Genomic DNA, 27820 nt, shown 5'->3' on the forward strand with positions numbered 1-27820 from the left:
CTCCCCGGTACATCTCAGTATGCACCAAGGAGGGGAATGCCTGCCATTTTGAAGAGGCAGGTGTGCTGGCTGGAGGGAGTAGGCATCCCTTCGGCCGGCCTTTATAAACAAGGTAAGGAGAGCAGGGGTTTGTTTGAGGTCTGAGAGGGTTGTTGGGGGCATGACAGTCGAAGGAAGTAGGCATCCCTCCCGCTGCAGGAGGGTGTCGGGGGCTTGGTTGGCAGTGGGAGAGAGTGGGCATTCCTCCTGCTGCTGAGGGGTATAGGGGGGTTGGTTGGCGGTGGGAGGGATTGGGCATCCCACCTACTGCTGGGGGAGTGTCTGTGGGGCTGCAGCAAAATTTTCTGGTAGGTAGTGGTGCCTGACTCACGATTCGAATCAATTCACCGATTCACTTCATATGAATCGATTTAAAACCAAAAAAATTCAGCCTCCCGATTCAGTGACTGACCCTCGCCCCCTAAAATAGGAGCAGCAGCGCTGCCTCTTGCTGGCCGGCTACTGCCGCTCCTGCTTTAGAGGGGAAGGGTCATTTGGTAAGTGCTGGTGTACGGCTTCCCCCTGGCCTCCAGTGCATCCATTTACCTAATTCCAGCAGTAGAGCAGCCTGCAGAGAGGATCGCCAGTACTTTAGTGATCCTTGAAGGTTCCCATTGGCCTCTGGAGCTGTTGTTTCCTCTGCTGTAATCCTGCCTCTGATGTCAGAGGTGGGGGCGGGACTGCGGCAAAGGGGAAGACAGCCCCGGAGGTTAGCACCAGCGATGCTCTCTGCAAGCTGCTCTGCTGCTGGAATTAGGTAAATGGATGTGTGGGAGATCAGGTGGGAGCACGCAGGCCTTCGGGGGGGGGGGGGGTGCAGGCCTTCGGGTGGGGTGTAGGCCTTCAGGGGGGATAGGCAGGACTTCAGGGGTGAGCTGCAGGTTTTCAGGGGGACGGTGCAGGCCTTCAGGGAGGGGGTCCTGGTGTAGAAGGGGGGGGTGTTCAAAGAAACATGCATATGCCAAACTTTGGGGGGGAAGAAATAAAGGGTCTAAAAACAGGAGGAGGGAGATAGTGGACAATGGGATTTAGGGAGGGAAGGAACAGAGAGAGAAGTTGGACATAAATGATGGGGGGGTGGGGATAGAGAACTAGATAGGAGGGTAGTTGGGAAGAGAAAGGGAGAGATGGTGGACTCAGGGGTGGTGGGGGTGGAGTAAGAGATGAAGGATGACAGGGTAGTTGAGAAAAGGTGGATCTGGGAATGGAGACGAGAAAAAGGAAAGATGCCATACCTCCAGGGGAGGGAAGGAGAGGACAGAGATGGAAGATGGATGGTTAGCATGGAGAAAAAAAATGGCAAATGGGCAGGAAACCCTGGCAAGTCCATCTAATGATGGCATCAAATGATTAATAGAGTAAGGTTTCCCTTAAATGGCATGATTGATGTGGGGGAGCTGTTACTGTCTGAGTGCCAGCCAAGAAATAGGAGACCTCACAGAAAGGAGAGATTTATGTTCCAAGTGCCAGTGTGAGAAGGAACTGTGGTTGGAGAGAGAGAGAGCAAACTAAGGCTCCAAGGCTTTCTTCCTTTCTACCCTTGAGTGGATGAGGAGAGATTCTGCTTAATGCAGCTTTAGGTCACAACCCAGGCTGACAAGATGCAACTGAAGAAATAATTATATATAAAGGAATGAGCACTTTAAGGGAATATTCAGAATTTAAAAAAAGAGAGATTAATGTCACTCTTTTCATCATCACTGTGGTCTAAATTCCCAGAAGAGTCTCTTTCTCCTGCTTTTAGTCAGAGCTGACAGGCTGGTAGACTCTTTCTCTCCACAGTGGGCTGAAAATGCTTCCGGGGTTGGTTCTGCTGGAGCAGAAGGAGCTGAGAGTGACGCCTTCTTTTCTCCTTTCACCCAATCAGGGCTAGAGGGCGGACCCTGCAGCCATTTTCCCGCCCATCTGCACAGCAACATGTCCAACCCTGGCTATGATTAGCAGAAGGAGCTGAGAGTGACGCCTTCTTTTCTCCTCTCCCCCAATCAGGGCTAGAGGGCGGACCCTTCTTTGATTCTCCCCGCCCAGGAACCATTCTGACCAATGAGCACAGAAAGGGATTGGAGACCATGCGTCAGTCAGTGAGAAGATTCGCCTCTCCGTTGTGACGTCATCGGTCTGCGCCAATCCGGAGATCTCTTGTTTCCTGCTTCCTTTGTTTCTCTTGTTTGCAGATAAACCGGAAATCTCCAGCTCCATATCTCCGTCTCTCCCTCCCTCCAGCGCTGCAAGAGGCCAGAAAAAGAGCCTCCAGGTCAGGCAAATGCCTGCAAGAGCTTCTGCGCAGGTAGGAGACTGGCCCTAACATCCTGCCCCTGCTGCACTTTTCTCATCTGGGATCCTAAGCAGTCCTGGGGCTGGACACTGGCACTTTGGGCCTCTTGTCTAGTTGCTCTGCTCCTTTTCTGGGACACAAATCTCTCTTCAAATAAATATGACCCTACTCTGAGCCTGTGTTATGTGACACTGAATTATATACTCACAAAAATATGTTCCTCTGCTCTGCTGAGCCCCAGTACTGGGTGATGTGAACTATAACCCCATTGTGGGACTGTGTCTTCTGCAAACTTTTCCCTACCCCAATGGGCACCAGCACTGGGAGATCTGGTGGTCTATGCAATGCTGAAGATTCTGAGTGTGTTTCCGCTTTGTATTTCAGATGCCTGTAAAGTTTGAGGACGTCGCTGTCTCTTTCTCCCAGGAGGAGTGGGAGTATTTAAAAGAAGAGCAAAAGGAGCTCTACAGGGAGGTGATGAAGGAGAAATTATGAGACCCTGATCTCACTGGGTAAGGGATGATGTTACTCTTATTTTTATCAGTATTAAGACATCATTATAAAGCCAAAAACTGCACTGATAACCTTTAAAATCCAACAAATTAACGCAGCAGTATTTCTGGATCATCTTCTAATACCATATTCTCCAGTTAGGACACTTAGATCAACAGAACAGCATCTGCTCACTATTCCCTCTTTAAAAGTAATAGGTACTAGGAGATCTACTTGTATAAGGATGCATTTGAGACATAGTTAGCATAATTCATCTATCATTAATGCATATGCTCTAATACCTAATTTTAATCAGATTTTATGTATAGGTCACAATCTCCTTTACCTTCTCCTCTAGGCTTATCTAAATTTATCTCTATTTTCTTTAAAGATTGTAGTTCACCCTCCTTTCCTTTTGTACTGGTAAATATGGTAAACACTGTATGTTTATTTGTATAAAGTTGTTTTATTGTTTGTCTCCTAATTTTAAACTGTCATCTGCATTGAAGTATTTGACATTGCGTGTACAACAAATTTTTAATAAACTTGAAACCATATGTAGATAGATAAAAAAATCTCATAGATAAAAAATGTATATTAATGCTCAAAAATAATGTTATGTAGAAGCACCAGCACACTCAGTCGATCACATCAGTGAAAAAATAGACAGCAATTGACAGTCTCCCTTCATAAATTGGCACTTATCGATCAGTGCTTAAACTACATAAATAATGGACATACGTTCAATCCCAGCTTTATCCATATTTACAGATAATGTTATGGTAATCTTTTATTTCCTTTTCTGTTTTGACTCTCTGAATCTTAAAGACAGTGATTCATTATTTAAACTTGATTCTTGGGGTTATAGGCAGCCAATGTATTTATTTGATTAATTTTCCATCCCATTTGCTGATAAGAGCTTGGAACGGGTTACAGGTTGACATACATAATATACACAGGAGGATTGCGAAGACCTGCAACAGGACATAAACATGCTCGAGAAATGGGCTGTGACATGGCAAATGACGTTTAACGTGGATAAGTGTAAGGTGATGCATGTCGGTAACAAAATTCTTGTACACGAATACAGGATGTCTGGTGCAGTACTCAGAGAAGCCCCCCAGGAAAGAGACTTGGGAGTACTGGTCAACAAGTTGATGAAGCCGTCCACGCAATGCGCGGCAAAAAGGGCGAACAGAAAGCACAGTTACTTACCGTAACAGGTATTATCCAGGGACAGCAGGCAGCTGTCCCTTCTATTCTCACATATGGGTGACCTCCAAGCTAACCAGAATGGGATGGTGGGAGCGTTGGCAAATTAGGAGAATAAATTTTGTAATACTCTCTGGCCAAAATGGCCATCTCGTCTGGAGAAAACATCCAGACAATAGTGAGAAGTGAAAGTATGAACCGAGGACCAAGTAGCAGCTTTGCAAATTTCCTCAATAGGTGTAGATCTGAGGAAAGCTACTGAAGCTGCCATTGCTCTGACTTTATGGGCTGTAACTCTACTCTGTAGTTGTAATCCAGCCTGGGCATAGCAGAAGGAGATACAAGCAACCATCCAGTTGGAGATGGTATGCTTAGAGATTGGATGTCCCAACTTGTTTGGATCGAAGGAGACAAAAAATTGAGGAACAGTTCTGTGTGGTTTGGTGCGTTCCAAATAAAAGGTCAAAGCACGTTTACAGTCCAGAATGTGAAGAGCTGATTCTCCAGAATGAGAATGAGGCTTTGGAAAGAACACTGGAAGAATAATGGATTGGTTGAGATGAAATTCCGAAACCACTATAGGGAGGACTTTAGGATGAGTACGGAGAATCACCTTATGATGGAACACAGTGAAAGGTGGGTCAGCAACTAAAGCTTGCAGTTCACTGACTCTTCGAGCAGAAGTGAGGGCAATGAGAAACACCACTTTCCAAGTGAGATACTTCAGATGAGCCGTAGACATTGGTTCAAAGGGAGGCTTCATCAATTGAGTAAGAACAACATTGAGGTCCCAAACCACTGGGGGTGGTTTGAGAGGAGGTTTCACATTGAAAAGTCCTTTCATGAATCTGGAAACCACCGTATGAGCAGAGAGGGGTTTCCTGTCAATAGGTGAACAAGAGGGCATTCGGAAAAGTTGAAAGGGGACAGATTCAAAACAAATGCTAGGAAGTTCTTCTTTACCCAACGTGTGGTGGACACCTGGAATGCGCTTCCAGAGGACGTTATAAGGCAGAGTACGGTACTGGGGTTCAAGAAAGGATTGGACAAATTCCTACTGGAAATGGGGATAGAGGGGTATAGATAGAAGATTACTGCACAGGTCCTGGACCTGTTGGGCCGCCGCGTGAGCGGACTGCTGGGCACGATGGACTTCGGGTCTGACCCAGCAGAGGCATTTCTTATGTTCTTATGTGATGGAAAGCAGCAATTGCACTGAGATGGACTCGGATAGATGTAGACTTGAGGCCAGAGGTGGATGTGCAAAAGGTAATCTAAAATAGAAGATAAGGAGGAATGTTGAGGCTCCTTATCGTGAGAAAGCCTGTATCTCTTACATACCCACCCCAATCTCTCTCTCATTAGGGTCAAAGTAGGTGTAACAATGCTTCGCCAGTGGCGAGCCACAGTCAGCCATGCCGCTGTGAAAGCCAACCGTACCAGTCTATCCTGGGTATCATCTTCCCCACCTGTGGGAAGCCCCAATAAGGCCACCTCTGCCTGTTCTTCGAGGGGCACATGAAGGAGTGTCCCCACATACTTAAACACCTGCCTCCAGAAGTCTTGAATTGAAGGGCAGCTCCACCACATGTGAAAAAATGTTCCCCGCTGTCCACATCCCCTCCAGCAGAAATCTGAACCTTGAGCAGACATCTTACTCAGGACAATTGGGGTCATGTACCAGCGGACCAGCATTTTAAGAGCATTCTCCACCAACACAGGAGCCACCGCTATATGGTGTATCCTAAACGAGATATTTTCCCATAGAACCTCATCAAACACCTGCCCCAAGTCCCCTTCCCAAGCCACTAGGTATGAAGGCTTCCAGGCCCTGTCCTGATGCACCCATTTATACAACAGCGAAATGCAACCTCAGCGCACTGGTGACACCAACATCTGCTCAAGTCAGAGCAGCTATAAACCGCGTCTGTAAATAACTTTTCACTTGAAGATATGGGAAAAGGTCCTTAGAGTCTAACTTATAAAGTGCTTGGAGCTCTGGAAAAGCACGGATGGACTCCCCCTCAAGAAATTGGCCAAAGTACTGCAACCCTTTCCTTGCCCACTGCACAAAGATCCCCCCATCTCTCTACCTGGCAAGAAATCAGATGCATGGCACAATGGCAGATGATACAACCCCTTGCTTTTACCGAGTAATTTGCGAGCTTCTCCCTTCCAAACCCGCATCGTCCATTTAGCGAACGGATAAGAAATGATCCCCAACTCCTGCGCCCCCAAGCCCCCCCCCCCCCCCACACACATTAGCGACCCAAGGGTCCGTGCCTCCATGAACTACCCAACACTTCCTGCTCAACCTGCACCCACAACTTCAAAGAGGGCGCGTGCTACTCCACTCCTGCCCTTAGCTGAGCCACTCGATAATAATGTTCCAGAAGGGGGATTCCCAGACCCCCTTCTGCCTTAAACTTAAACATGGCCCATTGAGCCACCCGGGGACCATAATAGGCTACGCTGCCACCGGAGAAAATACTTTTGAAGGATTTCTATAGGTAAAACTTGAAAAAAATATAAAAACTTAGGTAGTATCAACATTCGGGCTACCTCCATTCGCCCCATGCAAGACACATATAATTTGTCTCACCATTCCATATCCCTAGCCAGGGATGCCACCAAGGGAATATAGTTAAGTTGAAATAAGAACGTCCAATCCACCCCCAGCTGGATACCCAAATATCTTATAGGGCCCTTAACCCACCGAAAAGGCACCACCCGTTTAATATGCGGTACATCTGATTCCGGGACCGATATATTAAGTATCTCCATTTTAGTCATATTGGCCTTAAAGCTCGATAAAGCCCCATAGTCTGTCATAAGGTTCTGGAGGGTCCTAAGCGACTTCTCCGAACCCTCCACAATTGCTAAAATATCGTCAGCGAATAAGGACAATTTATGCTCGCACCGCTAAACCTTTATGCCCCGCACCTGAGCTGTCTGTCGGATCTTTTGCACGAGAGGCTCGATCACCAATGCAAAAAGCAAGGACAATATCGGTCAGCCTTGCTTCATCCCCCACCATAGCTCAAAAGGGGAGGAATAGACCCCGTTAATTTTCACGCACGCCATGGGTCCGTTATACAGAGATAGAATCCAAGACACATAGCGAGCCCCCAGGCCTACATGTCGGAGAACCGTCTCCATAAATCGTCAATCCACGTGGTCAAAAACCTTTTCGGCATCCACTGCTACCCAGGAGTCTCCACTACGTCGGGCCTGCCAGACCAAGTTCAAAATTTTACGGATCCCATCCGCCGCCTGCCGTCCCCCTATGAACCCCATCCGGTCTGGGTGAATAAGTGTCGGCATATGAAGCGACAAACTATCAGCTAACACTCGAGCAATAATTTTGGTATCAATACCCAACAGTGAGATAGGCCTGTAACTCCCACACTGAGTGGCATCCTTCCCTGGCTTTGGTAAAATCGTGATCCCCACCAACTGCATAAAGAAAGGCAATTGGGCTCCCTCTCTCATATCATTATATAACCGCACCAACAATGATGCCACCAAGGTAGACATCTTCTTATCAAACAACCCTGTGAACCCATCTAATCCTGGGGATTTCCCCGGTTTCAGCTGTTGAATCACATTATGCACCTCCTCTAAGGTAATATCCTCATCCAACCCAGAGTCCGTGAGGGATGCCAAGCCCAAGTCCCGAAGATAAGTTCCAATCTCTTCCTCCGTCCCCTGACTCTCTGGCGTATAAAGTCGCTGATAGAATTCACAAAATCGTGCGTGGATTGCTCCTTCAGCTGTCAACATCTGGCCCGAGCCATCCTTAATAGCCATAATATTAGATTGCATCTGCTGCAGACGTAGACGATGAGCCAACAATTTCCCCGCTCTGTTAATAGATTCAAAAAAAACATAAATGAAGACGCTCAAGATAGAAAGGGACACTGAGGACATTAAGGACATAGGAAGGAGGCACTGAGGGCACTAAGGACATAGGGAGAGACACAGGCAGAAAAAATGACAGAGAGCCAGGCAGCGTCCAAGGAGAGAGAGACAAAGAAAAAAACCCCAGACAGACAGACATCTACTCTAGCACCCGTTAATGTAACGGGCTTAAACACTAGTAATATAATAATAATAAATTGTCTGGTTTCAGGAGTGAACTGCCATAGAGATGAAAGTAATAATTTCACAGCGTGGGAAAGAGCACTGGGTTCATGAAGGACATCGTTATCGTCGTGACCGAGTTATGGCAGACGGTTCCACATCCTGGAGGTGTGTGCGTTGTGACTGTGTAGGCAGAAGAAAAAGGCACATGGATGGATCTTCTGTCGAGATAACGGCACATGTACATGCACCCAACAATGCCACTCACTTGTCTTGGCTCACTTATCTTGCGCTCACTTGTCTTCACGCTCATTTGTCTGCGCCCATTTATTTGTCCATGCGCTTATGTCTTGGTGCACTTATCTTTCGCTCACTTATCTTTTGCTCACTTGTCTTTGCGCTCATTTGTCTGCTCCCATTTGTCCATGCGCTTATGTTTTGCGCGCATCTGACTATGAACCCGCTTATGTTGATCAACTAGCCGACATAGAGTCTCTCTCAGACTCTGTTCCTTCTGCAATTTAAGCTTCTTTTTATGAGCGGCCATGGATATAAGCTCCCCCCACAGTAGGCCTTCAGACTTTCCCATATCGTTATCGGAGAGTAGTGACTAACATTATTATGCTCCAAAAAATCCAAAATAACCTGCTCCACCTTACGGACCAGCATTGGATCCCTTAATAAGCTATCATTCCATCTCCAGTATCGATCCCCTACTGTCGATGCTCCCCATCTTACATCCATCCAAATGGGAGCATGATCCAACCACCCAATGTCCTCAATGTGGGACCCCATTAATCTAACCCCCACCCCTTATCCAAGTACAACATATCTAATTCTGATATAAACCCCATGAACAGGCGAGTAATATGAATAATCTTTACCCATCCAGTGCTGGGATCTCCATCCAGGGGTGCCCAATAGGTTGATCGCGATTGACCGGTAGATCGCCAAGGCAAAGTGAGTCGATCGCCCAGGACTCCCTTTGCCTTTGCGATCTATCGGGCCGATCAGCCTTCCTCTCACCGACGTCAATTCTGCAATCGAAGAAGAAGTTCTGGCCAGCCAATCGCTGCCTGGCTGGGGCGGAACTTCCTCTCTGATGGCAGAATTGATGTTGGGGAGAGGAATGCTGGTCGGCCCGACGCAGGGAAGCAGAGAGAGCTTGGGGTGGCGACGGCGGCGGCTTTGGGGCCTGTTATCCGATGGCGGCGGCTTGGGGGCCTGTTCCCTGATGGCTGTGGCTTGGGGGAGGGCAGGGAGAAAGAAAGAGGGCAGGTAGGGAGACAGAAGGAAAGAAGAGAAACAGAAAAAAGAAAGGGAGGCAGAAAGAAAGAAAGGGCAGGGAGAGAGGAAGAAAAAGTTGGAGGAGGGAATGAGGTCTGGAGGAGAGGAAGCATACAGGCTGAAAGAAGGGAAGAAAGATTGGATGCACAATCAGAAGAAGAAAGTGCAACCAGACAGGTTAGGAAAAATTATTTTATTTTCAATTTAGTGATCAAAATGTGTCTGAATTTATATCTGCTGTCTATATTTTACAATATGGTCCCCTTTTACTAAACCGCAATAGCGGTTTTTAGCGCAGGGAGCCTATGAGTGTCGAGAGCAGCGCTGGGCATTCAGCGCAGCTCCCTGCGCTAAAAACTGCTATCGTGGTTTAGTAAAAAGGGAGGGGGTATATTTGTCTATTTTTGTATGGTTGTTACTGAGGTGATAGTGCTTAGAGTCATCTGCTTTGACCTCTTTGAAAAAACCCCGGAATAGGAATAATAATTAACATTTTCTATGCGTACAGTGTGCTTTGTGTTTTTTTATTTTTATTTTATTGTTGTTAGATCATTTTGACTTGGTCATTTTAAAAGTAGCTCGCAAGCCCAAAAAATGTGGGCACCCCTGATCTACAACATTTAGTACTTCTACAAAGTGCTTAAGATACTTCCTATCCGACTTAAGCCGGTCCCCCCAACCCCCAGATTAAAGTCCCCTCCCACAAGCACCGAACCCTTCTTAACCAGCAGTACCTTGGCCAATACCTCATCAAAAAAGGAACCCTGCTTAGAATTCGGGGCATACAGATTCACCAAAGTAACCACTTCCCCATTTATCTGACCCAACCAAATAACCCAAAGCCCCCCCCCTCATCCCTCCATTCTTGTTCAGGCACTATTTTAAGATGTTTAGCGAACAAAATACCCACCCCTGCCTTCTTCCTCTCTTTCCTATTAGAGGCCCAGACCCGTCCTGGATATTCTCTATATTGTATCAACTTTTCCCCTGGTTCATAAAGTGAGTTTCTTGAACAAAACTAATATCTTTAATTCTTTTAGCAATAGGTGACGTTTACGGGGCATGTTGAGCCATCTCTCAATAAAGGTGAGCACTTATCTTTTGCTTCAACTTGCGTCAAACAGCTGCATAGAATCTGCTGCTATAGCCCCAATCAGTATCTGTCCGACAGGGACCCATTTTGCCGCTAATAAGCGGCTTCCTCAGGGTTTACAAATTGGGCTACAACTGAAAATAAAGAAAAATGTAAGGCAGTCATTGCCATAATTCTAACAGTTGAAGCAAAAATGCTGTACTTACTTTTAGCGTTAACACATCATACGCTATGACACAAAAGTGCAGTTGTAAAAATGGGTCAGGTTTATAAAAGCATGAACGATTAAAGTGAATGACGTGATCATGTCTCATTGGTTTAAAAACTCCCTCACTAGCCTGGCAGCAGAACCATTATGTCGATGAAACAAACTAAACAAAAACTGACTAGTCCATCACTGTATTTAATCTATGTGGATGCATGCTTTTCAGAAGGTAAATCCACCTTAATTCTTTCTGTTTAAGTCTTTTTACCCTGTCCCCTCCGCTTAAAGATTTGGGTTCCTGGTCAATAGCAAGACATCAGAGATCCTGAAATTTATGTTGAAATAATGCACAATGTTCAACTATAACCTCTGAGCTACGATTCCGCTTCAGGTTTGACTTATGTTCACACATTCTGGTCTTCAGATCTCTCGTAGTCATGCCCACGTAAAGTTTATCTTTTACAAGTTCTGAAGATAGAGTCTGTAAATCAGAAACTTTAGCCTTAACCTGAGATACTTCCATATTGAATTGGTCTGTAGTACCTTGTAGTTTCTCTCCCAAGGTATTTACTCACGAGCGCTGCAATTTCTTTAGAAGAGCTGGAAACTGTTGTGTTGATCTTCATGAGAGCCTCGGGTTTTCTTAATTGGGGAGAAATCGCCATGGTTTCTCTTGCCTCCAGCTTTTTCCTCGCGGCTGCAGCCCCTGCTACCGGGGTCTCCCTCGAGATTGCCAAATTGGGAGTCACATCCAGATTAGGCGCTGGGATCGGCGGTGGAACTGATATCGGAGGGGAGAGAGAAACCTCCAGTCCAAAGCCCCAGCCTCTCTTCCAGCCGGGGAACTGCCAGACTCTGCTACGATGAAAGGGGAACCTGCCCCGACAAACTCCAGCATGGAGCATTGTGAGGGAGTTGAAGTTCGTGCCGCAGGGGGATTGGCTCGGACTACTCCCTTTCTCTTTGAATGTGGCATACTCGCCATGAGTAAGGCACAAATCAATGAAGTTCCGCTCCTGCAGGTCGAATTCAGAGACGCCGAGGGTAAGCTGCTGCCATTTTGAAACCTACACCCTTAACGGTATTTTTTGTATAAACCTTTGTAACAAAGGTATTTTCAACTTGACAGATGTCCACATCTAAAAAAATTTCTGGAGGCCGCACCTTCAAAAAGATATAAAAAGGATGGAGTTAGTCCAGAGGAAGGCTACTAAAATGGTGTGTGGTCTTCATAATAAGGCGTATGGGGAAAGATCTCAATCTGTATACTTTGGAGGAAAAGCGGGAGAGGGGAGATATGAGAGAGACGTTTAAATATCTACTTAATATAAATGTGCATGAGTCTTTTTCATTTGAAAGGAACTCTGCAATGAGTGGGCATAGGATGAATTTAAGAGGTGATACACTCCAGAGTAATCTGAGGAGATACTTTTTACAGAAAGGGTGGTAGATGCGTGGAACAGTGGAAGAGGTAGTGGAAACAGAGACTGTGTCTGAATTCAAGAGTGCCTGGGATAGGCACATGGGATCTCTCAGAGAGAGAAAGAGATAATGGTTATTGCGGATGGGTAGATTAGATGGGCCATTTGGCCTTTATGTGCCATCATGTTTCTATTACAAGTAAAAAGGCGCCCAATGGGTCGATGGTGTCCACACTGGAGGATGTTCAACAGAATTTTGTTAATTTTTACCAATAAAGGACATTGTGATGTAGATATGCAATCTTTTTTTCAAGGGCTTTAACTCTCCACTTTGAGTCAGGAACAGAGGGATCTGCTGAATGCTCCTATGCAAGGGCTAGAAATCCAAAGGGCAATTAAAGCTGAGATAGATGACAGGAGCCTATGGGAGACTTTGACAAGTTGTGAGACCTATTCCTGCATTTTGCTGAAGTTGCTAAAGTCACGGGCTTATATAAACTGGTTTCAGTTCAGATGCTGAGATGCTAATGTGTTATAACAACCTAAAGAGAGGGTTTCACTATAACCCTCCCCACGAAATCTTCTATGCCACAACTGCTCAATAACCAGAACCTTCAGGCCCTCAGAGGTGCCACCAGATGCTCAATAATATCTCATAGCAACTGGCTTTACGCCCCCTATCGTCATCGGGTCATTAATTTTTTAGAGATTTTTTTTGTGCAATGCTATAGTTTGCTTGTGTGTTCATTCAATAAATAGTTAATAAAATTTGTTACACTTATCTTGGGTGGTTCAGCCAAGAGGGACAGAGTACTGCCAACATGTTTCACCCTATCCGGGTTTCCTCAGGGCACAATCCCTCAAAACTGTGTAACTCTATACGACGTGGCCACCCGAATGATCAATCATTCTGTCCCTCTTGGCTGAACTGCCCAAGATAAGTGTAACAAATTTTATTAACTATTTATTGAATGAACACACAATGATCAATCATTCGGGTGGCCACGTCGTATAGAGTTACACAGTTTTGAGGGATTGTGCCCTGAGGAAACCCGGATAGGGTGAAACATGTTGGCAGTACTATGTCCCTCTTGGCTGAACCACCCAAGATAAGTGTAACAAATTTTATTAACTATTTATTGAATGAACACACGAGCAAACTATAGCATTGCACAAAAAAATATCTCTAAAAAATTAATGACCCGATGACGATAGGGGGCGTAAAGCCAGTTGCTATGAGATATTATTGAGCATCTGGTGGCACCTCTGAGGGCCTGAAGGTTCTGGTTATTGAGCAGTTGTGGCATAGAAGATTTCGTGGGGAGGGTTATAGTGAAACCCTCTCTTTAGGTTGTTATAGCACATATTCTTCTATAATTATTCTTTAGTTACAAGCCTATATACTAATTTCATTGAGATGCTAATGTGTGGCATGTGAGTGTGTGGATTTCGTGCTGTGAAGTTTCTCAAGGACACCAATCAGTGCTGGAAAGACAATGAACAGTGCTGAAAGAAAAATGCAAAGACACTCCATCATCCGGGAACCCAAGAGCTGATAAAGTGATGCCAGGCTAATGCGCTCAGGCACTGATTTTGATGTACCCGTGTGACGAATGGAAACTTCAAGAAGAAGAAGGTTCTAAGAGCTATGCCTGTCCAGGACACCCCAGGGAAGAATGGAGGCATGGACTAGGAGAGGGTTAGATAGGCATTTGGTCTCTCCAATAGGGGAAGGATCTGAGACAAAGATACTTTCTATATAAAACCCCCATGCTCTGGCAGAGTTTCTTTAGAGGGACTGCACCATACTTACAGAAAAATGCTGGCACTGTTTCTATGGGTTTTTTCTCTCCATTTTATATGTCCAAACTGATTTATTTCTGATTTGACAAATGCTGCTATAATACTAATTACTAGAATAAAAAGTTATTTCCTTTAGAATATACAATGTAATCTTGTGTGTTTTATTTTTATTTTTTGGTTTTTTTCCCTTCATGACAGACTCCCGGTGAGGTAAAGTAAGCAGCTTTTTACTTCAAAGCTCTGAAACTTGCTAAAGCACCTGGCCCAGATGGTCTATAAGAATTTGTATACCATAGTGGTGGAATGCTTCCAGGCTCTCTGTTCCCCTAAGATACCTCCTGACAGGCTTACTCATGCCACTGTTGTGATTCTACTCAAACCTTGCAGAGCTCTGGATCAGCGGGGCTCCTATCGTCCTATATCTTTGATAAATCAGGACATCAAAATGTTTGCTGCTATCTTGGCTACCAGGTTGGGTACTGTCTTGCTGCTTTTGGTTCACTTGGATCAAGCCGATTTTGTGCCTGAGAGCTACCCTTCTGTTAATGTTCTTCATGCTCTCTCAGTGTTAACAACAGCCTGGGTTACTGAGCAAATGCATCTCTAAGTCAAGACTTACAGGTTCCAGATATCAGTAATTGATCCTCTAAACCTCTCCCTCCCAGATTTAAAACTCCCTTGCTATGCTGTAAATTTGGCAGCAACATTCACTGCAAGGAGTGTTCAAAGAGTTCAAAATCAATCTTTTCGCAGATGACATGCTCATATTTCTGGATGATGTGGTACATAGTGTCCCCCTAATTAGTTACTCTCATACATCACTTTGGGGCATTCTCAGGTTTGTGGATCAACTTTGAGAAATCGGAGGCTTTGGCGCTATCCCCTGGGTGTGTGGCCCAAGGTGATCCGTCCTTTCCCATGTTATTCCCCGAAAGATTGGCTACGTGATCGGCTGGGCCATTGTATGCTAATTGCCACAGAATGATGTTAGAGTAAATATAAATGTTTAAATCTAAAGCTGCTATTTGGAGAGAAGATCAGGAGGTGCTAAAGGATGCTCTCCTCTCCCTGGATATAAAAGAATGTTATATTTTACGCAAATATCTCAAATATCTGTTTATTGTAGCACATCTGTTTGTGTCCAATCTATTTGAAATAGCAGATGAGAATCTTCTCTTATTCTCGAGAGGAACTCTCATCTTGGGAAACTAATATCCAAGGAAATAGCAGCTGCCTTGGATAGGATCCTTCTTCCACTTTCTAAAAAGTTATCTTTTAGCTCTAATAGCTTCCTTCATGTATCTCATTAACCACACCAGCTGCTGTTTGGTCTTCCTTCCTCCCTTTTTCTAAAATACATGGAATATATCTACTCTGGGCTTCCAGGATGGTATTTTTGACCTTTGCAGCTGCCCCTCTTAAGTTTCTTTTTTTACCATTCTGTTCATGTTATCATAGTCTCCTTTTTTAAAATAAAATGCTGTTGTATTAAATTTCCTGTGTGAACTTATTCCAGGTATTGTATCAAATCTGATTGCTAAGATCACGGTTATCAAGTGGCCCCAGCACCATTACCTCCCGCACCAATTCATGCTTTCCACCAAGAACTAGGTCTAGAATTGCTTCACCTCTTGTTGGTTCCTGAATCAGCTTCTCCATAAAAAAGTCCTTAATTTCATCAAGGAATTTTATCTCCCTTGGATGCCCTGATGTTACATTTACCCAGTCAATATCGGGGAAGTAGCACGCATAAAATCCTTCTCCAGCATCAAAGCTCAAAGGAGTCAATCTTCTTTCTGTCTTGTTTCTGTAGTATCCAGCTTTCACATCCATAATTGACAACTGAGAAAATGAGTGTGTGGACAAGTCTGATCTTCGTTTGAAGTGTTATTCCTTTGACCAACAACTAACACTCAAAGCCCACACCAATATCTTAATCAAAAAATGTTTCAACCTTCTATGGAAACTACGCACGCTAAAACCCTACTATGACTCCACATCATTCAGACTACTAGTACAATCATTAATCCTCAGCTCACTGGATTACTGCAACATAATCAACCTTGGATCCCACAAAAAAAACTTTTAAAGACTGAGAACGATCCAAACACAGCGGTACAATTGATCTTCGGACTAAAAACATCAGACCACATCACCCCATATTTCAAAAAACTCCATTGGCTACCAGTCGAGGCTAGAATTATCTTCAAATTTGAAAGGCTATGTTACAAGACACTATTCGGCACCTCAGGCACCTACCTTCTGAGACAAACCCCGCCTCTTTCGCAGACCATTACTATTTACTTTCCCTAATCCCAAGGGATGTCAATTCAAAACATTCCTCGAAGGACACTATCCTTCCAAGCAGGCATCTGGAACAACACCCTAAGTAACCTCCTCCTGAATTCCTCGACATACCAATCTTTCAGAAAAGCAATTAAATCTCACCTATTCAACAAATTTGTTTGAACTCTCTTCCTTCAAAATCTGACTATCTCCCCTCCAACTTCTCCATCAAGCCCAGTACCCCTCTTTTTCCACCCAAACCCTGATACTCATGTACAAGCTACAACCCTGTACGTATAGATCTTCCTGCACCTTGTAATCACTTCGGTCCTGCCAATCTAACCTAATCAGCTTCTTTGACTGGGTGACAGGGAAGCTGAATGTTGGGCACCGAGGGACCAATCTGCAGACCAGACCTACAATCAAGAGAGGTCTGCTGTTTGCCAGGGGCCAGGATCCGGGATGTCACTGCTTGCATTGACAGACTCATTAAGCCCCGAGACCACTTCCCCATGGTTCTAATCCACGTCGGAACCAACGACACCGCAAGGAGCAGCCTTCAGGGCCCTGGGGGAGAAGCTGAGGAGGATGGATGCGCAGGTAGTCTTCTCCTCGATTCTCCCAGTGAGGGGCAAGGGCAGAGCCAGAGAGGATCGAATACAGAGGGTGAACGACTGGCTGCGAGGATGGTGCAAGGAGATGAACTTCGGGTTTCTGCACCATGGAGAAGCATTGCAAGGACTACAGGGACACGACGGGCTACACCTAACCAGAAGAGGGAAGAATGTCCTTGGACACCGCCTAGCCCGCCTACTCCACAGGGCTTTAAACTAGGTAAGTCGGGGGAGGGTACAGGCACAAACAACATACCAGGCGAACTAAAATGCCAATACATTTTTGAGGCTGAGGAAAGTAGTCACCGAAATTCTGGGTCAGGGGTGAGTGCACACACTTTTGAGTCGGGAGTAGGGTCACATCATATTTATGGGTCACATTGTAATTCCGGGTCTAGGGGGAGTACACACTGTAGTTCTGGGTATATGGGGAGTACACATTGTGGTTCTGAGCATCAGGAAAGCACAAATAACACAAACAATGTTAAAGGTGTTCAAATAGCTCAAGCAGGAATATCCCCACTGAGACGTAACAAAAATATAACATGGAGGGCTATGTACGTCAACGCACACAGTTTAGGAAACAAGATCCTGGAATTGGAAACAGAAATAAGGAATGCCGACCTGGATGTGGTGGCGATATCCGAAACCTGGCTCACAGACTCCCACGGGTGGGACATGGTCATACCGGGTTACAACTTGCTTCGCCGGGACAGAGAGGGTAGGATGGGAGGGGGTGTAGCATTATATACTAAAGATGACATTAAGGTCACAAGAATCTCAGATGTCCAGTATACTGGGGAATCCCTTTGGGTTAATTTGGCCAGAGGGAAGGACAAATGCTTGTATCTTGGCGTAATTTACAGACCCCCAAGACAACAGGATGACCTGGATATGGAAATAATCGAAGATATAGAAAATATCACCTTGCGTGGGGACACAGTACTGCTAGGTGACTTCAACATGCCTGATGTGGATTGGGTTACACTTACCTCTGCTTCCGGCAGCAGCAGGAGGCTATTAAACTCTATGAAAGGAGCAAGCCTCAGGCAACTGGTGTTGGAACCGACAAGGGATCAGGCGATACTGGACCTGATACTTACCAATGGAGAAAGTGTCACAGAGGTCTCGGTGGGCGACACATTGGCCTCCAGTGACCACAACATGGTATGGTTCAATATCAGGAAAGGTTTCACTAAATCTACTACACTAACCAAAGTCCTCAAATTCAAGGACACAAATTTCAAAGATATGGGAGACTTCGTTCACCAGGCGCTACAAAGCCAAGAAGAAACCGATAACGTGGAAGACATGTGGTCGACTTTGAAAGCAACCATACAAGAAGCAACAAACCGCTATGTAAAATCAGTAAGTAAACGGAGAAGGAACAATAAGCCACAGTGGTTTACTGCGGAGATCTCAGACCTGATCAAGGAGAAGAAAAAAGCATTCATCTCTTACAAACAATCAGGGAAGCAGGACTCTAGAGCAGACTACCTGACCAAATCAAAAGCCGTCAAAACAGCAGTCAGGGAGGCTAAATTCCTCATGGAGGAGTCTCTAGCAAAGAACATCCAGAAGGGAGATAAATCCTTCTTCAGGTATATCAGTGATAGAAGAAAAAACTCAGGCGGGATTGTACGTCTTAGGACTCCAGATGGAGACTATGTGGAAAAGGATTCGGAAAAAGCCCAACTATTAAATGAATACTTCTGCTCAGTCTTCACCCGAGAAGCGCCAGGGCTCGGCCCTCAGCTACAGACAAGGGTTGGCTCAGTTGACCCGTTTAGTAACTTTGAGTTTACGCCCAGCAGTGTCTACGGTGAGCTGTCAAAGCTCAAAGTTAACAAAGCAATGGGGCCGGACAACCTGCACCCCAGGGTGCTTAGGGAGCTGAGTGATGTCTTGGCGGAGCCACTGTCCGCGCTCTTCAACCTCTCCCTTAGTACAGGCAGCGTCCCGTTGGACTGGAGGACGGCTAACGTCATTCCACTGCACAAGAAAGGCTCAAAGATGGAGACAGCAAACTACAGACCAGTGAGTCTAACATCGATAGTGAGCAAACTAATGGAAACTCTAATCAAACACCAATTAGATAAGATCCTGGATGAGGAGAATCTACGGGATCCCCGACAACATGGATTTACTAAGGGGAGATCCTGCCAATCCAACCTGATCAGCTTCTTTGATTGGGTGACAGGGAAGCTGGATATTGGGGAGTCCCTGGACATCGTGTACCTGGACTTTAGCAAAGCATTCGATAGCGTACCACACCGCAGGTTACTGAGCAAGATGAGTTCTATAGGATTAGGTAACACATTGACGAAATGGGTTGGGAGCTGGCTTGGAGGTAGGCTCCAAAGGGTGGTGGTGAACGGCACCCCCTCCGAAATGACGGAGGTGATTAGTGGAGTACCACAGGGCTCAGTCTTGGGCCCAATCCTATTCAACATCTTTATAAGAGACTTGGCAGAAGGGCTTCGAGGTAAAATAACATTATTCGCCGATGACGCCAAACTGAGTAATGTAGTGGGCAAATGCACAACAGACGAAGATTCAATGCCTGACAACATGATGCACGACCTACTCCTACTGGAGCGATGGTCTAGGACATGGCAACTCAACTTCAATGCCAAAAAATGCAAAGTTATGCACCTGGGCAGCCAGAATCCATGCAAGTCTTATACCCTTAATGGCGAGATCCTAGCAAAAACGGTAGCAGAACGAGACTTGGGGGTAATCGTCAGTGAGGACATGAAGTCTGCCAATCAAGTGGAGCAGGCTTCGTCCAAGGCAAGACAAATCATGGGCTGCATACGAAGGGGTTTCGTCAGTCGTAAGGCGGAAGTCATTATGCCATTGTATAGATCCATGGTGAGGCCCCACCTGGAATACTGTGTGCAATTCTGGAGGCCGCATTATCGCAAGGATGTGCTGAGACTGGAGTCGGTGCAAAGAATGGCCACCCGGATGGTCTCGGGACTCAAGGATCTACCATACGAAAAACGGCTTGACAAATTACAGCTATACTCGCTCGAGGAGCGCAGAGAGAGGGGAGACATGATTGAGACGTTCAAGTATCTTACGGGCCGCATCGAGGCGGAGGAAGATATCTTCTTTTTCAAGGGTCCCACGACAACAAGAGGGCATCCGTTGAAAATCAGGGGCGGGAAACTACGAGGTGACACCAGGAAATTCTTTTTCACTGAAAGAGTGGTTGATCGTTGGAATAGTCTTCCACTGCAGGTGATTGAGGCCAGCAGCGTGCCTGATTTTAAGGCCAAATGGGATCGGCACATGGGATCTATTCACAGGGCAAAGGTAGGGGAGGGACATTAAGGTGGGCAGACTAGATGGGCCGTGGGCCCTTATCTGCCGTCTATTTCTATGTTTCTATGTTTCTATGTTTGGGGAGTCCCTAGACATCGTATACTTGGATTTCAGCAAAGCATTCGATAGCGTGCCACACCGCAGGTTGTTGAACAAGATGAGCTCTATAGGATTAGGAGACACATTGACAGCATGGGTTAGGGACTGGCTTGGAGGTAGGGTTCAGAGGGTGATGGTGAACGGCACCCCCTCCGAAAAGACAGAGGTGATCAGTGGAGTGCCGCAGGGCTCGGTCTTGGGCCCGATCCTATTCAACATCTTCATAAGGGACTTGGCTGAGGGACTTAAAGGTAAAATAGCGGTATTCGCCGATGACGCCAAACTATGCAATGTAGTAGGCAGGAACATGTCAGACCAAAGCACAGGGCCAGATGGAAACTCAATGCCTGACAGTATGGTGCACGACCTACTCCTACTGGAGCACTGGTCCAGGACCTGGCAACTCAGTTTCAATACCGAAAAATGTAAAGTCATGCACCTGGGCAGCCAAAATCCATGCAAGACGTACACCTTTAATGGTAAAATCCTACAAAGGACTGTAGCAGAACGTGACTTAGGGGTGATCATCAGTGAGGACATGAAGACTGCCAAGCAAGTGGAGAAAGCTTCATCTAAGGCTAGACAAATCATAGGTTGTATACGTAGGGGTTTCGTCAGCCGGAAGCCCGAAGTCATTATGCCATTGTACAGATCCATGGTGAGACCCCATCTGGAGTACTGTGTACAATTTTGGAGGCCGCATTACCGCAAAGATGTGCTGAGACTTGAGTCGGTCCAGCGTATGGCCACCCGGATGGTCTCGGGGCTCAAGGATCTCCCGTATGAGGAAAGGCTGAAAAAATTGCAGCTATACTCACTCGAGGAACGCAGAGAGAGGGGGGACATGATCGAGATGTTTAAATATCTCACGGGCCGTATAGAGGTGGAGGAGGATATCTTCTTTTTCAAAGGCCCCACGGCAACAAGAGGGCATCCGTGGAAAATCAGGGGTGGAAAACTACACGGTGACACCAGGAAATACTTCTTCACCGAGAGGGTGGTTGATCACTGGAATAATCTTCCACTGCAGGTGGTCGAGGCCAGGAGCGTGCCTGATTTTAAGTCAAAATGGGATCGCCACGTGGGATCTCTTCACAGAGAAAGGAGTTATTGGGGTGGGCAGACTTGGTGGGCCGTGGCCCTTATCTGCCGTCTATTTCTATGTTTCTATGTTTCTACTGTATACCATCTTGAACTGAAAAGGTATGATGGGATATAAATAAAGCCAGCAAGTAAGATATTCCCTGGAGTTTTTCTTCCCTTTAGCAGATCTTCACTCAGCACCACAAATGAACACCATGATATTGGGGATAGGATATGGATTGCAAAACTATAAAGAAATACCCAGATTTAGAATTGAAAAGAAATCCTTATGGTTTGGTTTAAGGTAATCTCTGAAAAGAGTTTTCTGGGACATAGGAAGTTAATTTTCCCTTCCTCGCTCTTTGTGTTCATATTGGTCTGAACAACAAAGAAAAATGGGGAGACCCAATAATTCACAGTGAAAACAAACAACTGATGAAAACAAAAACTGTAGATACGGATGCTCTGGAGATAATTTATTAAACACTGACCTATAAAACCATGAAAATTCAATTAAAAAAGTACAATGATAAAAAATACTGTGATAAAAATCCAACCAGACCCTACACGGTCCGTGTTTCGCCTTCCTCAGGGGTCCAATGGTTTGCAACCTCACATATAAAGAATTGGACTGAAAACAGTCTATTGTCTTTAAACATGTGAGCAAAGAACACCGCATGGTTTTATATGTCGGTGTTTAATAAATTATCTCCAGAACATCTGTATCCACAGTTTTTGTTTTCATATTGGTCTGAACATTATCTGGGCGTTTGTATCATCTTATTCTAGATGTTCTGGATTAGATGGAGACCTGCTTGTTATATAAAGATAAGGAAGCTCACACATATTGAAATAAGCCTGATCTCAATATATAAGATGATGAGTAAAGAGGGTTTATGTGATTTTACTGAGATTTGCAGGGTCTAAAACTGTTCCACTAACTGAGGGTTTGAGAATTTTTGTTTTTTTTGAAGTTCGTGAAATTCTTTAGGCTGGAAATTGTGTTAAGTCTTAAATTTCAGGGAATCCAACAATATATACTTTTGGGAGACCTAATGCAGTTTTCTTTCCCCAGGAACAGGCTCTCCTCCCGTCACTCCTGATATTATATCCCACATTGAACGGGGGGAAGAGCCGTACATCAGGGAAGAGCCAGGATCAGAGGAAAGAGGACCTGTGAGAAGCAGCTGCTCAGGTGAGTGCAGTAATAAGAGGGACAGGGGTAAAACTGCTGAGATGAAGGGGGGAGTTGTTCCAAACCTGGCTCATCTTTATCTGAGCGTGCGAGAGATACTCAAATCTTTATATGAGGGGCAAAGGTCTGTTTTATGTGAAAATATCTTTGAGTTTTATTTATTCAATCCATAAATCACATACATGCTGCAAACCCCTCCAACATAATCCAAATTAAAAGCTACAAACTGTGTATTCTACAAGTGATGCTATTTCCCCTTTACCAACCAACTAACAAAACTAGGGTCACCTGTGTTGTTCCTTCACGGTGACCCCTACTTCTAGTACAGAAAACTGAAAGAAGACAGTCGCATTCCCCAACCCCCCAACTGTGCTCAGTCAGAAATTTAACAAATATCTGTGGGCTCTATGTGGAAGTTTGTCCCATTCTGGCATCCTGATTTGTTGAAATGTCTTCTACGCCCTGGAAAATCCCTTTTATGCATCCAGCCATTCCCATTTCATCATTTCTCCAAAGTGTAAGTGAGGGCAGCTGTGTGTATTTTAATGTAAAGGTCTGAGCCAACACAATGCCTTCATACAGGAGGACATTAACACCTTTTCTAGTGCCCAAAGATACAAAGTTTGAAGCCAATTGAATGTCTGCTCGTAATGGTATTCTCTTCATCAAAACTACATTGAAACAGGTCAATATTCTCCTGAGGCGCCTGAGCCAATCAGGGACTTCCTTAGGCCAGCACTGCACAAGAGCAGGCCGGTCTGACTGGGCCCCTCCTGCTACCGACTTAAGTCACAGGGAGGCCGACGAGTGGGAGGGGGTCCGACGGCAGGAGGGAATGGGCATCCCTCCTGCCATATCTAAGTTTGGCGGGGGAAGAGGGATGATGGCAGGAGGGAGTGGGCCTCCCTTCTACCATTTTTTATGTGCTCAGGGAAGAAGGAAATGCTTTATTGGGGGTGGGGGCGCTGTCGGGAGGCTTTTTTTATTTCTTTTTTATTTGCCAGATATTTTACATGTGTAATACACGCAAAATATCTGTGCCATTGCAAAAAAAATGAAAACAAAACAAAACAGGGAGATGTCGTTAACACAGTTACCGACAGGTCTAAAGCAGTCAGGTATTTAGGATAGTAAAACCCGATGGAAAATAGCCAAGCAATGCAAGTGAATCAATCGGTTGGCTATTTTGCATGGGGTTTTACTAATTTGCATGGCTGGCTTGGAAAATGGGCGATTGAGGGAGATAACACGTGGTGGGCCATTTTGTGAATCGGATTGGTTAGCAGCAATCGTCAGGTTTAGCGACAGTCGCTGACTTTAGTGAATCGGGGCCAAGACGGGTATTAGGAGAGAGAACTTGCCTGGGCAAAACGCCTTTGGTCAGGCAGCTAAAACTCTCTCTACAGAATGGAGTTTAAGAGTGATTAAGTACTTTTTCAATAGTAAGCTTGAGAGGAAGCTAAAACATCTAATTCTTGCTAAAGTTTAGTTGGAAAATAAGCTAAGCTCAGCTAACTAGTTCCAGCTGTCTCTGCCGTCTTCTATCTAAGTTTCCTACCTCAAGCATCCTGACAATTAAGCACCTGTAGGTCAAATACCTTTATATGATTCATCCAGTGTCTCTGAGGAACAACAACAGCTCTCTGATCATCCTCCATATTTCCTGTGGAAGGTTCCGGTTGGGTCTTCAGCCCAGTCTAGTTCTTCTACTGCATGTCCTTATCTTGTGTTTGCTTAACTAGGTTTATTTTGGTTCTGTAACTGACAGTTGTAAAAACAGGTGGGGAGACAGACAGGCAAATTCCTGACTTAAATTCATGGAATAAAGATAATCAGTCCTCCTCTTAGAAACCACCACTGTCTTCTGGCACATGATTAATACCTTCTGTTTATATCCAACAGATCATCAGAAGAGAGAAAAGAAGCAAGGAGAAGATCCTGTAGAAATAGAACAAGTCCAAAGACAATTGGGAAACGTCTGTGAGAATATTTCCCAGGGAATTGAGAGGATTAACACAAAGAATTGTAAGCAGGAATCAAAGGAGCATGAAGACCCTACAGGAGACTCAAGGGATGGAGACCTAACAGGGAGACCCTTCCAAATTAATAGTAGTGATAAAATGACTTCTGAAGTCCACCATGGTAAGAGAAAAGGAAAAACACACCACAAAGAATTTACATGTATTAAATATAAGAGGAGCTTTCCCTTGTTTTCAGAACTCCAAAGGTACAAAAGCAATCATAAAAATGAGAAATCAGATACATTCACTGAGTGTAATAAAAGCTTCACTCGGCTTTCAGAGCTAAATATTCACCAGAGGATCCATACTGGAGACAAACAATTTACATGTACTGAGTGTACTAAAAGCTTCACTCAGCTTTCAAATCTAAAATCTCATCAAATGATTCACACAGGAAACAAACCATTTACATGTACTGAATGTAATAAAAGTTTTACTCTGCTTTCATATCTAAAAAGTCACCAGAGGATCCATACTGGACACAAACCATATACATGTACCGAATGTAATAAAAGCTTCACTCATCTTTTAACTCTAAAACGTCATCAAATGATTCATACGGGCAACAAACCATTTACATGTACTGAGTGTAATAAAAGCTTTACTGAGCTTTCATATCTAAAACGGCATCAAATGATTCATACGGGAGACAAACCATTTACATGTACTGAGTGTAATAAAAGGTTCAGTCAACTTTCAAATCTAAAAAGTCACCAGAGGATCCATACAGGAGAAAAACCATTTACCTGTAACAAGTGTAATGAAAGCTTCATTTGGCCTTTAGAGCTAAAAATTCACCAGAGTATCCATACAGGAGAAAAACCATTTACATGTACTGAGTGTAATAAAAGCTTTATTCTGCTTTCATATCTAAAAAGTCATCAAATGATTCACACGGGAGACAAACCATTTACATGTACTGAGTGTAATAAAAGCTTCATTCGGTCTTCAGAGCTAAAAATTCACCAGAGGATCCATACAGGAGAAAAACCATTTACATGTAACGAGTGTAATGAAAGCTTCATTAGGCTTTCACATCTAAAAAGTCACCAGAGGATCCATATTGGAGACAAACTATTTACATGTACTGAGTGTAATATAAGCTTCAGTCAGCTTTCAAATCTAAAATTTCATCAAATAAGTCACATGGTAAACAAACCATTTACATCTACTGAGTGTAATAAAAGCTTCACTCAGCTTTCAAATCTAAAATTTCATCAAATGAGTCACATGGGAAACAAACTATATACATGTACTGAGTGTAATGAAAACTTCACTCAGCTTTCAGAGCTAAAAACTCACCAGAGGATCCATACAGGAGAAAAACCATTTACATGTACTGAGTGTAATAAAAGTTTTACTCGGCTTTCATATCTAAAAAGTCACCAGAGGATCCATACTGGACACAAACCATATTCATGTACCGAGTGTAATAAAAGCTTCACTCATCTTTTAACTCTAAAACGTCATCAAATGATTCACACGGGCAACAAACCATTTACATGTACTGAGTGTAATAAAAGCTTTACTGAGCTTTCAAATCTAAAATGTCATCAAATGATTCACACGGGAGAGAAACCATTTACATGTACTGAATGTAATAAAGGCTTCACTCGGCTTTCAGATCTAAAAAGTCACCAGAGTATCCATACTGGAGACAAACCATATACATGTACTGAGTGTAATAAAAGCTTCACTCGGCTTTCAGATCTAAAAAGTCACCAGAGGATCCATACTGGACACAAACCATATACATGTACCGAGTGTAATAAAAGCTTCACTCATCTTTTAACTCTAAAACGTCATCAAATGATTCACACGGGCAACAAACCATTTACATGTACTGAGTGTAATAAAAGCTTTATTGAGCTTTCATATCTAAAACGGCATCAAATGATTCATACGGGAGACAAACCATTTACATGTACTGAGTGTAATAAAAGGTTCAGTCAACTTTCAAATCTAAAAAGTCACCAGAGGATCCATACAGGAGAAAAACCATTTACATGTGACGAGTGTAATGAAAGCTTCATTTGGCCTTTTGAGCTAAAAATTCACAAGAGGATCCATACAGGAGAAAAACCATTTACATGTACTGAGTGTAATAAAAGCTTTACTCTGCTTTCATATCTAAAAAGTCATCAAATGATTCACATGAGAGACAAGCCATTTACATGTAACGAGTGTAATGAAAGCTTCATTAGGCTTTCACATCTAAAAAGTCACCAGAGGATCCATACTGGAGACAAACCGTATACATGTACTGAGTGTAATAAAAGCTTCACTCAGCTTTCAAATCTAAAATTTCATCAAATGAGTCACATGGGAAACAAACCATTTACATGTACTGAGTGTAATAAAAGCTTCACTCGGCTTTCAGAGCTACAAATTCACCAAAGGATCCATACAGGAGAAAAACCATTTACATGTAACGATTGTAATAAAAGCTTCATTAGGCTTTCACGTCTAAAAAGACACGAAATGATTCACACGGGAAATAAACCATTTACATGTACTGAGTGTAATAAAAGCTTTACTCGGCTTTCAAATCTAAAAAGTCATCAAATGATTCACAAGGGAAATAAACCATTTACATGTACTGAGTGTAATAAAAGCTTCGCTCAGCTTTCATATCTAAAACATCATCAAATGATTCACAAGGGAAACAAACCATTTACATGTACTGAATGTAATAAAAGCTTCACTCGGCTTTCATATTTAAAAAGTCACCAGAGGATCCATACTGGAGAGAAACCATATACATGTACTGAGTGTAATAAAAGCTTCACTCATCCGTCAAATCTAAAACGTCATCAAATGATTCACACGGGGAAACAAACCATTTACATGTACTGAATGTAATAAAATCTACACTCAGCTTTCAGAGCTAAAAATTCACCAGGAGATCTATACAGGAGGAAAATCATTTACATGTACCGAGTGTAATAAAGCTTCAATGTGCTTTCAGAGCTAAAAATTCACCAGAGGATCCATACAGGAGAAAAACCATTTACATGTACCGAGTGTAATAAAAGCTTCACTCAGCTTTCACATCTAAAATGCTATCAAGTGATTCACATGGGAAACAAACCATTTACATGTACTGAGCATAATAAAAGCTTCAGTCAACTTTCAAATCTAAAAAGACATCAAATGATCCATACTGGAAATAAATAATATACATGTACTGAGTGTAATAAAAGCTGCATTTGACTTTCAGAGCTAAAAAGTCACCAGAGGATCCACATGGGAGACAAACCATATAGACTTGCTGAGAGCTAA

The 27820-nt window shown here is 44.1% G+C and overlaps 1 protein-coding gene across 1 annotated transcript; it reads left to right on the forward strand.

The window, feature by feature from the left end:
* LOC117354973 (oocyte zinc finger protein XlCOF6-like) lies at window positions 1–27820 on the forward strand. The gene is made up of 6 exons (XM_033932930.1): window positions 1–112; window positions 2029–2326; window positions 2699–2826; window positions 22398–22517; window positions 24420–27161; window positions 27759–27820. Exons 5-6 carry the CDS (start codon window positions 24638–24640, stop codon window positions 27818–27820), a joined length of 2586 nt encoding a protein of 861 aa, XP_033788821.1. The 5' UTR covers window positions 1–112; window positions 2029–2326; window positions 2699–2826; window positions 22398–22517; window positions 24420–24637.

Source organism: Geotrypetes seraphini, chromosome 2 (assembly GCF_902459505.1).
Source record: "Geotrypetes seraphini chromosome 2, aGeoSer1.1, whole genome shotgun sequence".
Lineage (NCBI taxonomy): Eukaryota > Metazoa > Chordata > Amphibia > Gymnophiona > Dermophiidae > Geotrypetes > Geotrypetes seraphini.